The sequence below is a fragment of the Sceloporus occidentalis genome, unplaced genomic scaffold (genome assembly GCF_023333645.1).
Source record: "Sceloporus occidentalis isolate IW3139 unplaced genomic scaffold, rSceOcc1.0.p SCAF_29, whole genome shotgun sequence".
Lineage (NCBI taxonomy): Eukaryota > Metazoa > Chordata > Lepidosauria > Squamata > Phrynosomatidae > Sceloporus > Sceloporus occidentalis.
The window spans coordinates 8579440-8595022 of NW_028317009.1; the positions used below are offsets into that span (position 1 = coordinate 8579440).

The window sequence follows — 15583 nt, forward strand, 5'->3', positions numbered from 1 at the left end:
CGTCTGGGCGGGCGCCTGCGGGGGGCCTCCGCGTCTGGGCGGGCGCCTGCGGGGGGCCTCCGCGTCTGGGCGGGCGCCTGCGGGGGGCCTCCGCGTCTGGGCGGGCGCCTGCGGGGGGCCTCCGCGTCTGGGCGGGCGCCTGCGGGGGGCCTCCGCGTCTGGGCGGGCGCCTGCGGGGGGCCTCCGCGTCTGGGCGGGCGCCTGCGGGGGGCCTCCGCGTCTGGGCGGGCGCCTGCGGGGGGCCTCCGCGTCTGGGCGGGCGCCTGCGGGGGGCCTCCGCGTCTGGGCGGGCGCCTGCGGGGGGCCTCCGCGTCTGGGCGGGCGCCTGCGGGGGGCCGCCGCGTCTGGGCGGGCGCCTGCGGGGGGCCGCCGCGTCTGGGCGGGCGCCTGCGGGGGGCCGCCGCGTCTGGGCGGGCGCCTGCGGGGGGCCGCCGCGTCTGGGCGGGCGCCTGCGGGGGGCCGCCGCGTCTGGGCGGGCGCCTGCGGGGGGCCTCCGCGTCTGGGCGGGCGCCTGCGGGGGGCCTCCGCGTCTGGGCGGGCGCCTGCGGGGGGCCTCCGCGTCTGGGCGGGCGCCTGCGGGGGGCCTACGCGTCCGGGCGGGCGCCTGCGGGGGGCCTACGCGTCCGGGCGGGCGCCTACGCGTCCGGGCGGGCGCCTGCGGGGGCCTACGCGTGTGCACTTCTCTCCTCCATGCTTCCGCTCTCTTCCATCCTCTATTCTGCCGTATTGCTTTGCCCTCCTCTCTCCTCCGTCCTCACAGAAACCCCACGAGCATGAGATAACTCTCACCTGCTATCAGACCGTCAATCTTTCCCTAATGGTGCTGTGTGGCATTTGGGTGAGTCACGCAGTACAGCACTGCCAAGTACCCAAGGGAACCGCTCCAAGACTCAGCAACCATCAATTCTCACATTCTCTCGCTGAAAAACATAGTCTGCCCGATCTGTCGAACACACGCCACCTGGTTTTACTCAACTTTTACATGAAGAAATCATTCCACAACCAACAGGCCCACAATTACGTTTCATTATACATAATTTCTGAGTCCCCATGCACCGGGGCTTCTCAGGACTTTTACCAAGTATCGCAATGTCATCTTAGGATGGTTCCAACAACTGCGTGAGCCAAAAACCATCAGCATCTAGAATAAAACCAGTGTCATAGCCGCATCAAAAACACCCGACCGATAAAACCGCAGATAGAGGAAACCTAGAACTTGAGACTTATGATACAAAGTTACAATAACCAGAAAGAGGATTTATTTATACTGGATGACAGCCAGCTTGCTACCCACCACGTGCATTTAATTATGCTCCAATACAGGTTCCTGCCCCCATAAGAGGAGTACAGGGAGCGAGACCTGCTCCTCTGAGGTCATCATGAAACCTCAGAGGCAGAACTCATATCATTAATACGATAAAGGAATGTCCTGGAATTCAAACACATAACACTGACATTTACTCATATCCTATGGATAGAGCAGGTAGCAGTAGCATCAAGCTGGGATCCTGCTACACGCGTCTCACAAAACATATCATTTCACACACAAAGCGTCCGAGATATTACAATATTTCACAATACCAGCCGAATATAAACAATTATGACATGTCATTCATGTACACCTGAGCACTCTGAAGCCCACCTTGGCTTCACCAGAGACCCCAGCTTAACGATCCAAGTTCTTGACATTATATCTCAGCACTTATTATTAAAGACGTGTGAATTGGACATGGATGTGGATCTGCAGATCACCGGCCCGGTGCAAATCAATGACATGAACATGCATACAGTAGTTTGTTTAATTTAAATCCCATACAGTACAAAAAATAAATAAAAGCGAATGAATAAACGAAGAATGAAAAGGCTGTCAGACTTCAAAGCCCCCTTTGCTCAGGACGCAACAATACCCTGTATGAATTAGACGTCTTATCCATCAATAGACTTTATTAGCGAGGAATGTCGGCCATTCTCTGCCTCCCTGTGTGGCATGTTTCTCGCACACCTCCCTTACCATGTATGAAAGGATTTGGAAGATGATCTGAGAGGGGTTATCACAAGCTTCTTAAATTTCTGGGGCTCTTTTTACTCAGCTCCCCTCCAGCAGGGTAGGGGTTAAAACTTAGGGCAAACACCATTTTTGTTTCTTTTTTCTTTTTTTGTAGGTTTTCCGGGGAATAAAAACAACCGATGGGTTCCCCATAAAAATAAATAAAAAATAAATAAGTTCTCGTACTCACATTTCTGCAGCTTTCAGAAAAGTTTGAGGTGTTTCGGATTCAGAGGGTCCTTCAACCTCCGAGGTGCCTCTGTGCGCTGAGGTCAGGGCCGGGGGTCAATCAGTAACACGTCTGTGATTAGGAAAGGTTATGGTTAAAAAAAACCTTCGGATTTACTGAGGGATTTCGTTATTATCCGAATATAGAACAATGAGAAAGGTGTTCATAGGAGACGGATGGAAGTGGGCAAAGACTGCTGAGGCCTTGACTGAGGAGCTGAAAATCTAAGCAGTTTTCTGTGAATATATATTATTTTAAGGTGCATTTTGTTTAGAGGGAATAGCTGACCCCAATGCCTCTTTCTGTCTCATTTAACTTTAATATCTCAGGTAAGTGTCTGTTTCATTTGCCTTTAGTGCCTCAGGTAAGTGTCTGTTTCATTTGCCTTTAGTGCCTCAGGTAAGTGTCTGTTTCATTTGCCTTTAATGCCTCAGGTAAGTGTCTGTTTCATTTGCCTTTAGTGCCTCAGGTAAGTGTCTGTTTCATTTGCCTTTAATGCCTCAGGTAAGTGTCTGTTTCATTTGCCTTTAGTGCCTCAGGTAAGTGTCTGTTTCATTTGCCTTTAATGCCTCAGGTAAGTGTCTGTTTCATTTGCCTTTAGTGCCTCAGGTAAGTGTCTGTTTCATTTGCCTTTAGTGCCTCAGGTAAGTGTCTGTTTCATTTGCCTTTAATGCCTCAGGTAAGTGTCTGTTTCATTTGCCTTTAATGCCTCAGGTAAGTGTCTGTCTCATTTACCTTTAATGTCTCAGGTAAAAGTTTGTCTCATATAATGTGGCATAAATATATGCTTTGTAAGTTATTATTTGTAGCAGGGCATCCAGGCTCCCAAATGGCCCTCTCGCAGGGTAACACATGACTGAGCCGAGTGCGGATGAGGTATTAGGAGCTCAGCTGTGTGGGATTGCACCTGAGTTAATGACACTCACCTGTGACGCGCGTTACATTTGTTTATATGGCGCCGGCAGAGTCCGTAAAGCTGGCATAGCAAGGAGGGTAATACAGAGGCTTGGACCGAGGGGGTTAAATGTGTATATGTATAATAATCGGCCTGTAATCGGTCACTGGAAAATATGTGCCGTTTCACGGCCGGTTTTGAGTTAATTTACTCTCGGTAGGTATTACCGGGCCTGCATGGTCCACATTGCCCTCTACTGTCAGATTTGGGGAACTGCAGCTACCGGGTCTGATAAATTCATTAAGTTGTGCGAGGGCCTGTCCAGTAGCCGGTGGCGTACCTGGGGCCCCATGAACAGTAAGGCCCCCCCAACACCGGCTCCTGCGACCCCTTGGAGCCGGAAGGGCAGCGATACCCCAACCCCAGCTGGCGGAGTCTGAGCGCCGGATATGACGTCATTTCTCGGCGCTCAGACAGAGCGGCGCGAGATGCCTGAGGGAGCAGAAAGGAAGGATAGGCTGGTGTGTTATTATTTTATATGATACTGTATGTTATTGTAGGTTAGTCTGTGTGTTATTACTGTATGTTAGTGTATATGTTACTGTATGTGTTACTTATGTCAGTGTATATGAGTAAGTTACTGCATGTATGTATGCTACTGTAAGAATAAGTATACTATGTGTGTGTTAGTGTGTATACGTGTAAGTATGTAACTGCATGCATGCTACTATGTTTGTATTTAAGTTAGTATGTATATTACTGTAAATATGTTAGTGTGTAAGTGTTAGCATGTTTTTGTTTGTATGTAGGTGAGTATTGCACACCTCCACTTATTACATGTTCTCTGTTCTGTAGCTTCTGGATAAGAGTGTTAATAACCCTAGAAGAACCGGATATCGCGGCTTAAGGCTTTACTGGCGTACTGTATCACGCTAGACACATCTTTCACTGGTGTGTTCTGCTTACATACTATACCCCAGCCCATTCTTTATCAATCAACACATGTGACACAGTGACACATACCCCACTTTGATCGATACCTTTGCTCGTGGATCAAAATGTATTGGGGGGCACATTTAACGTCTGCTTTTCCAGACAAGGAAACCATTAATTAACTTCGTTACATCACATAAGCTTTTACTAAAAAGACAGTTTATGCTGAGGCCTTTTTGGTTTCAAAATATAAGATTACACAGTCTTGCTCTACCTACTCATTTTAGTTCTCATCATATCAGCCTTTATTCTGACCTGATCCTTCCTCACTCAAAAGTTCTTGCTAATCTGAAGGCTTTGATCTCCATGTTAAGGGTCTTCAAAGAGCTTTGAATGTGTGAATGGACACCGCAGCTAGACCGGAATAATGTTTAGAGCTCATGGTGGACATCTCCTGGGCTTCTCACAATACTCAGACTCTCAGACCTTTGTAGGTGGCTCCACCATCTGATGGCATAACTCAGCAGGTCAGGGGGAAAAGCTGAGTGTGTCTATCTTTCAATGGCCTTGATGTAGAGATTATATCAAATAGAACACCAACAATGGCCTCTGTTTAACCACACAGCGGTGTGGGGTCGTTTCAGAAGACCACCACGACTCAACATTAACTTGGGCACAATTCCTGTGCCGTCTGCACCTGTGTGTCGAGCAGCCAAAGGCCTCGGATGGATATGAGATTATCGCCTCATCGAGTGTAATGTTAGAATGTATTAACATATCTCTCCATTGGATCTGAGAACATACAACTCTATGGCCACTAGATAAGAGGGGCTTGCAATCCTGAAACTAGGTGCCCACTGTGCTTAAACTTAAAAAGCCCACCCATCAGATATACACATTTATACAAATACCCCTTTGTGTTTATATCTAAATGATAATAATAAAATACACAATTGCCCCATGTACAGCTACCCCTGACCCCCCCATGTTACATCTTGAAAGCAATGTATCAGTATTAAAAAGTTAAGGATACAGGGGGAGTGGTCCACACTTATTTTCATGATTAAAGTTCACTTAAGTAGCAGGAACGGCAATGAAAATGTAATCAGAATAGAAAAAAAAAAGAAAAAAAAGTACAATAACGAATTTCAAGTAAAAGTTTAAATTGTGCATCTGTTGTCTCCATCTAGTGGTCGCTGTGTGGCAGTACAACAGGCAAATGATGGTTCACCCACGGTGGTCCTCCTGATTCTTTAGTTAATAGTACAGAGGAGCAATAATTATTTATGGACAGCTTGAGCTTAATATTGTAGCAGCGTTTACAGTTTTGGCGATTGGATGTGATCGCTGCATGTTCCAAAGCTACCTATGAACATTTTTAGTTACTTTCAATGCTGCAGCGGGATCGATGATTCGTGGCTTACGAACCGTGACTTAAGACAGACATTAAGTCTAATGGACCTCTTTCCTTAAGCATCCCCTCGGCCCCTAATGTATCACCGTTTTGCAGACACACTGCCTCGAAAAGGTACCTTCAAGTATGCCAGGAATAAATGTCATCTTTTGCAATTGTACAAGCAAATATTTCAGTGAAATGATTGAGATTTTTTTTTTTTATTCTGTAAACAGATACCTGCACAGAAAACCATAAGTGCAAAATAAAAACTGTGTCTGGGAGAGAGGTGATCAGACAGAACATGGATTCCACTAGACTCGAGACAGCCGTGGCTACAGAGCAGATATCGGTGCTCCCAAACCAGGTCGTGGCACCTTCCCCAGGACTATTTTAACCGTAAGACACACAACATTTTCACAATTACAAGAACAGACTACAGTCAGGAAAGTGCCTTTTTTTTCTTGCTGAAAGCCGAGAAGAGGACAAAGGAGATTTGGTGTGCAGTTTAGGGTGGACAAAGTGTCCGCACGGCCAGTTTAGCCCCGGTGTTTCTTGATGAAGTTGATGAGGCCATTTGTGGAGCAGTCATGGGACGTGACTTCAGCATCAGACTCCAGCTCCGGTTCAATCTTTTTCGCCAACTGCTTTCCCAGCTCAACGCTACATTTGAAAGACGGTAGGTTTGAGTTTAACATCCGACAAAACCAGATTCTCTGGACCTAATCCAGACATTTCATAAAATGGTGAATACATTTTTACATATGAAGCCAAGCCACTGAAAAGTAATGCATGTAAATACATTAAAGAAAAAAAAGAGTTGGAGGGGTTATGGACTCAAACATACATTTTTTCTTACCGAGTCTAAAAAGGCTTCTGGCGCAAGAAAGCGGAGTAATAAATACTTACCCCCACTGGTCATAGCTGTTAATATCCCAAACAACCCCTTGTACAAAGATCTTGTGTTCATACATAGCTAGGGGAAAAGAAATACATTTAGGGCAACACATGGGCAATGGAAACCTTTGTATGTATATACATAGTGATGGCAGGACACATACCAATTAAAGCTCCAAGAATAAAAGGGTTAAGTTTGGTGAACACAATAGAGTTGGTTGGTCTGTTTCCTTCAAAAACCTAAATAGACAAAGAAAGCAATAAATGGGATGACTCGTCATATATATATAAAGGCTATTTGTGCAGAAAAATGCTTAATGAATTAGCTTTGGTTACATATACAAGATTCAGGGCTGCTTTATCACATTTGGCATTCAATGGAGCAAATGTGTTAATGTGCAGAGCTTGATAAATAGGTTTTAGGAAGAAGAACTAGCGTAAATATATTCTCGTATTTTAAGGATAATGCACAAGTTCTTTAAATGCTTAAATTTAGTGTCAATCATTGTAAACGCACTGTACCTTGTGAGGAAGCAGCTTCTCTAGGGCTTCTCCGCTCAGCCCGGTCGCCTGTAGCTCCTTTTTAGCCTCTTCAGTCGACTTCCCCTTCATCAAAGCCTCAGTTTGGGCAAGAAAGTTTGACAGAAGTATCTAGAATCCAAGATTAACAAAACTACCAAGTGGGTCTGGAACCAAACCTTGATGCCCGACCCCCATCTACTGATAGCACCCAGTAAGAGGACAAATTGTCCCAACTTAGACAGAGGCAAAAAGGTGCTGCAAGTTATCACACACCTTTACCTGTTAGTGCTGACAGTGCCCTCTATCTGGAGCTGCCGCCATACCTTGTGATGCAGGCCTTTTCTGATTGGGTGCTGAGTCTGTATGGGGATCAGGAAGTCGCACGGAATCTTGCGGGTTCCTGCAAAAAAACAGGTGACACAAAACATAACCACCTGCAGTATTCTAGAAAAAGTCTAGCACACTGACAACTTGTCTTAGTATACATGCGCACTGTACTTTCAAAAACAGGTATACATTTTTTTTTCCTTTTTACTTTATTGCATATCTGCTTTATAACATTCTAATTGGAATAATTGGAACTTTTAATGCCAGCTAATTTCTGCAGTGTACAATAAATATATGAATTTGGGGCAAGCCTTAAAGGGGCAGTGCACCGACACACCAGCCATACCTTGGTGAATGAGCTGATAGAACGCGTGCTGGCCGTTCGTTCCGGGCTCCCCCCAAACCACAGGTCCGGTATTGTAATTGACACGAGCCCCGGTCTTTGTGATGTACTTCCCATTGGATTCCATGTCTCCCTGCAAGAAAACAAGACAGCGATCTAGAACATCCTATCTAGGGTCTGGGTCATTCTAGGCTGCTGTTTACCAAGGTCTTGCACCACTGACCTGCTGGAAGTAGGCTGCAAAGCGGTGCATGTACTGGTCATAAGGCAGCAGGGCATGAGTCTCACATCCGTAGAAGTTTATGTACCAAACTCCCAACATTGCAAGAAGAACCGGAACATTGTTCTCTAGCGGGGTGTTGCAGAAGTGATTGTCCTACAAAAAAAGACAACAACATTCTTGGACTTCGCATACAACCAGAAGATGCAGACAAGTTATTGGTTTTGAATTTTAAACAAAAAAGGAGAAAATACATTGATACGCGGTCAGGATTGGTTTTTGGTACCAAACCAGTTTGGACGTATGACCCCTGGAGAAGGACGGACGATTTGGGGTCATGGAGATCTTTAGCACAAAAATATTCTTTGTTTTAAAATAAGAGGTGAAAACCAGCACAGCTGAAATGATTTAAATGTCATTGTAAGCCTAAATATTCTCGAATTAGTGCTTGCACTCCCTCCCAAAAGGTTCATCGCAGGTCTCTCTGGTGCCCCGTCTCTATAAATAGTCACCAGTTACCAGCTTCACCCTCTCCAGAAGAAACAGGGCGACGTGTCACATACACAAGGCCCCCGGGACCGCATTTAGAAGCAAACTAAACAGAAGCAAGTGATCCAAGTCAGACATTCCTGAACCAGATGTCAGCAGAAGAACAAGACACAGGAATGGGGCAAATAACTCTGTATTCTTACCATCCAGTGAGCACCAGCCAGAAGTTTCTCAAAGTTATCAAAACCTAAAATAAAAAGTGATATTTATGATGCACAATTTAAGAAGAAATAATTTTATCGAGGTTTCTCTTGTAGTTGATGCTGGCAGTCCCCCCCCCCCCCCACCCACCCAGGACCCTTAACCCTCTTAAACCCATAGCTTCCATCTTTGACAATGCGGAGATATATATAAGCTAGCAAAGGCCAGACTATGAAGCTAAGGAGGTCGGAGATGGGCTAGAAATGAAATACAGAGAACCATTCTTGGATACCAACCGATGTGAAGGGCGATGGAGAGGCCAATGGCTGACCAAAGAGAGTAGCGACCGCCGACCCACTACAACGGACAGAAAAAGATAAAAAAATAAATAAATGCACAGACGTGTATTAAATATGTAGCAGGCCATGTAAAGGCAAGACTAAGAATACAGTGCGTTGACACTTGACCTTTACTGCATACAGTAGTGCCGAACGGGAAAAAGGTCAGAGCTGAGAATAAACAGTCGGCCGGGGGCTAAGACGTTTGCTCATGTTACCGGCCACCTGTCTGTGCGATGGGACGCAACGCCCCGGGCAGCCTCACCGCAGCGCTCCGAGAACCGACAGGGAGCCAAGGACTTATATGCTACAGCGACGGATGCACATAACGGTATCTTACAAGTAAAACCGAAAGACACTTAACCCTTATAACTGACACAAAGTAGCCAGCCATATGCTACATTCTATACAAATCTATATTGACTGGATGCATTACATTCAAATCTAGAGCATCGACAGAGTATTTCATTCCTTTTAAGTGAATTTGAGGGGAACATTTATATCCGATTGAAGCTGACCTGTTAGGATACAGATATCATGAAACTTACGTCCCAGAAACCAAACATGTTGGCTGTGTCGATTCCAAAATCCTTCACTTTCGGCTGAAAAAAGGAAAAAAAGAAACGGATTAAATACAGGTTAACAACAAGCTGAACGGCTAACGGGAAAAAGAAAGCGTGTGGTACTTACAGCATTGGTGGACAGGGCGACAAAGTGCTTGGCCACCGCGGACGGCTGGAAGGAGATAGGAATAATTTATGGATCATAACGGAAGCAGATAACGTATAAAGCGCAAGTGGCCCTGATCAACCAAGTAACCAACAAAACGCTACAATCGGCAGGTGCCATGGTGAGGAGACCACATCGGCATTATGTATAAAGTGGGATTTTGATGCAAATGTGGAGACTCATTAAATATTCGGATCCGGGTTGAAGCAGCGCCGTTTCAGTGTATAGGTCAAACTAAGGTGACGCTAGCGGCAGATGCCAGGTTATTAATAGCAGAGGTGAACTAATCCGCAGAGGACATGTAATGCGTCGTGGCTGCGGACCCTGCGTCCGCCCTCACCGGGGCAGATCGAGTGCACTTAGCAAAAATAAAACCCACTGTGCATTCTCTAGACTTTTAAGCAATTGATTTGATTGGTCCCCCCCCCCCCTGCTCATTATACAGTTAATGCACATAATGTCTCAGATGGGCAAAAAATATATTTTAGAAGCCATTGGAATGTTCCTGGTGATTGAAACATTCCTTCGATATGGTAATAAGATTCTAAAATAATGTTTTATTAAAAATTGTGTGCCGTGTCTGGTACTGCCCATACGACCCCCCCCCCAAGCAGGACAGGATTTCTGCCCCAAGTGACTCTATAATCGGTAGGAGATGACGGTTCACAGCACCCGCTAAAACCTTTAGACTATCAAAAGGCAATAAAGATTAATAAAACTATAAAACAAGGCTTAGTTATATACGTACGTCTTTAGCGGTATTCAGGAACCACTCCTTGGCGGTCTCTGCGTTGGTGATGGTCTCCTGGGTCGTAAATGTCTATTTAAAAAGAAAAAGGCAAAAACATGAAATTGGGGTTTTATTGCCAAGACACTTAAAAACAGTTACCTCAATGCAATAGCATAAAGAGGGAAAAAAAAAAAAAATTACAGATAAAAAGGGATCCTTGCACAAAGTTTGAAAAGTGGTCTTATTACCATAACAGCTAGTGAATATTTCCTGCTGATTGGGCCATTCCATTTGGGGTCATGGTTATAGGACCAGGTTTCAAAGTTTTCACGCATCCCATCCAGAAAATATGTTCATGGAGGGTATTTTTTTCCTTCCCTATACAGGTTAGGGTATGTAGGAGTAAGGCTGTGATTCTAGACCATTCAGACCTATCCAGCCATAAACAGCGAACGGACATTCTGCCCCCCCCCCCCACGGGAGAAGGGCCCCCGGGGTCCGAAGGCACACATCGGAGTCGAATGAGGGCAACAAGAAATGTTTGCACAAAGTTTGCCGGCTTTAGCATTGGGAAACCCAAAAAGTTAACCACTAAATCCCCAGCAAAGAGGCATGTGAGCAAAGAACCTGGCGGGGCAACTGGAAGACGCAGGGTATTTACATCCACTAAGCAAACGGCACCGACCTCGGCAAACTATACACGCCCTGGGAGAGTCAATCTGCCTCCATTCAAATGCCACCCGCTTGCCTGTTCAGTCCTGCCAGGCTAATGGGTTGCCAGAAGAACATGGACTTCAAAATCCAACAAGTTGCCCTACACCTTTACTCCAGAGGGTAGTTAACAGCTACCTTAGAGGCAATGATGAAGAGGGTGGTCTCGGGGTTCAGTTCCGCCAGCGTTTTGGCAATGTGAGTCCCGTCGATGTTGGACACAAACCATACGCGAGGTCCTCCTTTGGAATAGGGCTTGAGGGCTTCGGTTACCATCAGAGGTCCCTAAAATACAGCAGTATTATTTATTATTACTGTGGAGTCACGCGACACCGGCTCTGCGTCACTCATCGAACCGCAGAACTTACCAGGTCGGAACCGCCAATTCCAATGTTAACCACGTCAGCGATGGCCTTTCCAGAGTATCCCTTCCAGTCACCACTACGGACTTTCTACAAGAGAGCCAAGAACATCAAAGAAAGCCACAGAATTCAGGGCCACAGACTATTCCCGGGGAGCCTTTAACAGCTCCCGCGGTTCCCCCATCACATTCACGATTACCGTAGCTCCCCAGCCTGCGCGCTATGCTATCGGCACGTCAACATAGGAGCGGCAAGAACACTGCTCTGTTATTTGGCCCTAAGCCTAAATATTTAATTCCCTTTTATTAATCCCAAATAATTAAGAATAAAAATAAATACCTGGCAAAAAGCCTTCATCTTCTCCAGTACGGCATTGACTTCTGGCATTACGTCTTTTCCTTCCAACAGGATTGGGGTGTTGGAGCGATTGCGCAGAGCAACATGTAGGACAGCTCGGTTCTAGAGGTAGGGAGAAGACATTGGTGTTATGGGGCAGCACGTTCTCCTCCATTCTAGAACCCGCCCAACTGAACACTGGACTTCTTGTAGTGAAAGCCTTCTGCGTCATCCAAAAAAAGTTTTTGGGTATGCGACCATTTTCCAAGCCTCCCAACGAAGGTCTAAACTCTCTTTTGGCACAGAGGCTCGTGTCTTTTCCAAATATTCTGTGGTTTGGCTTCCATTTCAATACAAATTAAATAAAAGCACACCCTATAACGTTATCACACATCACATAATGCTCTACCTCAGATGCACCTTCAGATTTCAACAACTCCCGCCAAGCGCTTTCACATTCCAGACCTCACCCTCTTTGCAACATAAAAGACTTCTGCAAATTCATCGCTTGAAGCCAACCGTCCCGGCGAAAAACCCACGGTAAGCACGCGAGGTGCACCGTCACGATGATACGGCATTCATTCAGAACCAAAACCGACCAGGTGAAGGACAGAATTTAGAGGAAACCCCAAGTAGAAAGTCTTTTTGGATCAGACCCATCATCATGATAATAAAAAATAAATAAAAAACAAACGTCCTAACGCACACGCTAACACAAAACTGGTCAGCCAGCGGTCAGCACTGGAGATGGCAACAAGGACAAGAGACATACTGTCATCATACCCCAGAGTATACAAGGATTCCACGTCGGCAAGCAGTAAAGACACAATCAGACCGCTTCCGCAGGCATTTGCTTCTTATCAGGCAATGGAAAGATTGAAGAGCGCCGTTACAAAAAGGACTACCCTGGAGCTCTAGCATTCTATTCGCAGAGAAGAAGAACGCTCCGCAGAAACAACGTTTCCCCGGCTCGCTGCCCGGATAAAGCGCTACGGAGCGAAGACGCAGACAGGAGACCGCTTTACACGGCAATGGGGCGTACCTCGGTGAAGTTAATCTTCTCAGCGGAGAACATGCGCTGCCTGGCGCTTTCAACACCTCGAGAGCGGGCCTGCAAGGATTATAAATAAACTTTTAATGAACAGCACCAACAAGGACGTCTCAAAAGGAGACTTTTCTACAGGAACATAGATTATTGGTTTGGTTAGGATTACAAAATAAACATATTATCAGCCAGACGGGATACATAAGGCATCTCGCAGAGGACGGCAAGGCATTACCGAGCGGACTATGATGGCAGTCTATAGACCCGAGTCGGGATAGCAGATCAGTACTTACCAGGTCCAGAAGCATCTTCAGAACATCCTCGGTGATGAGGTTTTTGGAATAATCCACCAGGATGTCGCCCTCGCCGGTCTGAAGGGTTTTACTGCAGAGAACACAGAAGAGGACCGTGAAGCCCGCATAGTCTTCTCAAGATGAAAATCGATTGACATTTTTGGATTAAACAGAATGAAGAACGGCCGCGTGTTACACCCCCCTCCCCCATTATCGTAATGCATACACGCGTGTGCATCCTTACCCCTGCCATAGTCACGTGAATTGATTGAATGCCGCACACGGCATTTACTCCCTCTGCAGAACCTTAAAGAATAATACTTCAAGACCAAAAAATAAGAGCTCTGTTATGAATTGTAATATCCTCCAGCAAAACAGGGGTTAACGCGTTAGAAATAAGAAACAAGGCACTCATCACGTCCACTTTGTGAGCTCCTCTACAGACCAAGGTCCGCGCGCCAAGCAGCGGTCTCACCGAGACGGGTCACCGCTCCAAATTAATGGAGACTTTGTCCTCAGAAGCGAGAACAGTTTACGTTTTTTTTGTTTTGTTTTGTTTAACCCCCGATGTGCCTCACACCACTCAAAAGAAGAATTAAACCTATATTTTAAGAGAGCGGCTGGATGAGCATTTACATTAGAGAGTCAGAATTTCTGTAAAGCTTTCAGAATGCAATGATTTCACCTGCTTAACCCTTTCAGTGCCGCAGGAGGTAGCCTTAAACAAGACACGTTAAATGATGAAGGCGCCAACGCGGTTCACTCCCGCGCCTCTCCCTTGATATTGCCACAGTGGGCCACTTCTGCATTACATACTGTTGGGAAACGTCCCACCCAAGCAATCTATTGAGAAAGCAAAGAGCAGAATTTCAAAAAAAAAGAGATTTCCGCCGTTGGTAAACATAAGAGGAGCAGTGCGGGTTCTGGGCAGGAAAGGGTAAACATTAAATAACGAGGAGAGCAGCGGGGCAGTCCATCGATTAGTTACGTGTCGGCGGTCACTGGCACGTTATCTATAGCTTGCACCAGCTAACATGATCAGGAAATACCCCTGGATATCGCCTCGGGGCGGAATAAAACCTGGTTACAAGTCGACTGATAGCTTATTAGTTCAGGAAACAAATTGCGTTTGTTTTGCAAGAGTAATGAAGACTGGAGGGTGTGGAGAGCGCCAAAGGGGGGGGCCAAGGAGGCAGCTTTCCAGCAAGCGATTCATTGCGTTACCCCCAGGAAACGTGCAGAAATAAACCGCCGCTTGCTGAAGCCTCCCCGCAACCCCAAGAGTGGGGCAACAGTTTGTACATGCGCAACATTCCAACTCCCGTTTGGCACATATGGCGACATTCTGAGTACCGCTATACGTTGCCTTTAATGATACAACGATACAAAAGATTCCTGCATCCTGTGAGGTTGAATAAGATGCACATTCGCTGTGATCTGCAGAGCTTGCAATCTACCGACACCGTGCGAGTTACAGGGATGGCTATGACCTGGCCAAGGACACCGACACTAACAAAGGGGTTTCACTTGCCTCGCAGGCCAGAGATCTGAGTGGTGACTGTACAGGAATTCCTGAGTGAGCCCTAAATATGATGTCATAGCTGTGATGTGCCCCGATGCACGTACTAAACCACAAGGATGAATGAAGGGCAAACCCACGGACACCGGCTGCAGCCAATGCCATCAGAGATGCAGATTTTTTGGGGTACAATGTCAAAGTGACACCCACCTTCTGGGATATATACCCTTCCTATGCTTCATACTGCGCAGATTAACCATTTAATCCCCGCATGCCAAACCTCAGCGTCGCATGGGTTAAATCTATGACAGAAAGGCCTTGCAATTCAGACTCACCCATCCATATCACCCAGCAAAGGCAAGCTGTCAGAGATTAACCCTTTACAGGAGAGGAAAGAACAAACACCTACTAACCTCATCAGATAGGGAAAGCTTATGGAGATCACCCTACCCATTTAACCTATTAAGTGCCAGAGGCAAGGCACCAGACCTCTTGGCTCTTAAGGAGTTAAAAGTGCACCAGTGTGCCCCTCTAGGTTGGCACAGCAGGTTAGGTAACACGGCCCCTCTTTTTACCTGAATTTGTTGTGCCTGTCCTTGTCAGCCTCAAACATCTGCCTCATGTTGAGGTTGGCATGGTTGGCCTGATACCACTGGGCCAGTTTCTGGTAGACCGGGTCACTGGTGAGTGCCATGGCTGCTGGGAATAGGCAGAGCTGGGCTGGAGACGTGCAGAGAGTGCCTGGGCTGGAGGAGCGCGGCGGAGACACACCGTTCTTATAGGGATTTAACTAGAAGGGCTGGAGCAGGCAGACACACCCACCTGCTGCCCAACACGTGCTCACAGTTCAGCCAGTGGCAGGCTTCCACTCACTTCCGCCCCCTTTCTCCTCTGTTTGCCTATCCCCCGCCCACTTCCTGGCAGTGACGTTCTAGGGGGCGGCCATTTTGTCCATCTCTGGCTTGCTGTGTGCAGGAGGCTGTGTCATCAGGGTTCAAAGAGCTGGAGTATAAATAAAGTGACG

The 15583-nt window shown here is 46.7% G+C and overlaps 1 protein-coding gene across 1 annotated transcript; it reads right to left on the minus strand.

The window, feature by feature from the left end:
* Nucleotides 1-5973: 5973 nt before the first annotated feature.
* LOC149299284 (glucose-6-phosphate isomerase-like) lies at nt 5974-15253 on the minus strand. The gene is made up of 18 exons (XM_089486422.1): nt 15135-15253; nt 13041-13131; nt 12745-12813; nt 11706-11825; nt 11373-11456; nt 11143-11289; nt 10312-10383; nt 9525-9569; nt 9383-9436; nt 8793-8853; nt 8499-8542; nt 7810-7962; nt 7590-7719; nt 7240-7316; nt 6917-7045; nt 6559-6634; nt 6407-6473; nt 5974-6160 (listed from the first exon to the last, which is right to left on the minus strand). The coding sequence occupies exons 1-18, from the start codon at nt 15251-15253 to the stop codon at nt 6037-6039; spliced, it is 1662 nt and encodes a 553-aa protein (XP_089342548.1). The 3' UTR covers nt 5974-6036.
* Between the last annotated feature and the right edge of the window lie 330 nt (nt 15254-15583).

Coding starts and splice junctions, on each gene's coding strand:
- LOC149299284 (XM_089486422.1), bottom strand. CDS start 15,253: ATGGCACTCACCAGTGACCCGGTCTACCAGAAACTGGCCCAGTGGTAT. Junction 11,457..11,705: donor AGATGAAGGCTTTTTGCCAG/GTATTTATTTTT, acceptor GCTCTCTTGTAG/AAAGTCCGTAGTGGTGACTG. Junction 8,854..9,382: donor ACATGTTTGGTTTCTGGGAC/GTAAGTTTCATG, acceptor TGTCCGTTGTAG/TGGGTCGGCGGTCGCTACTC.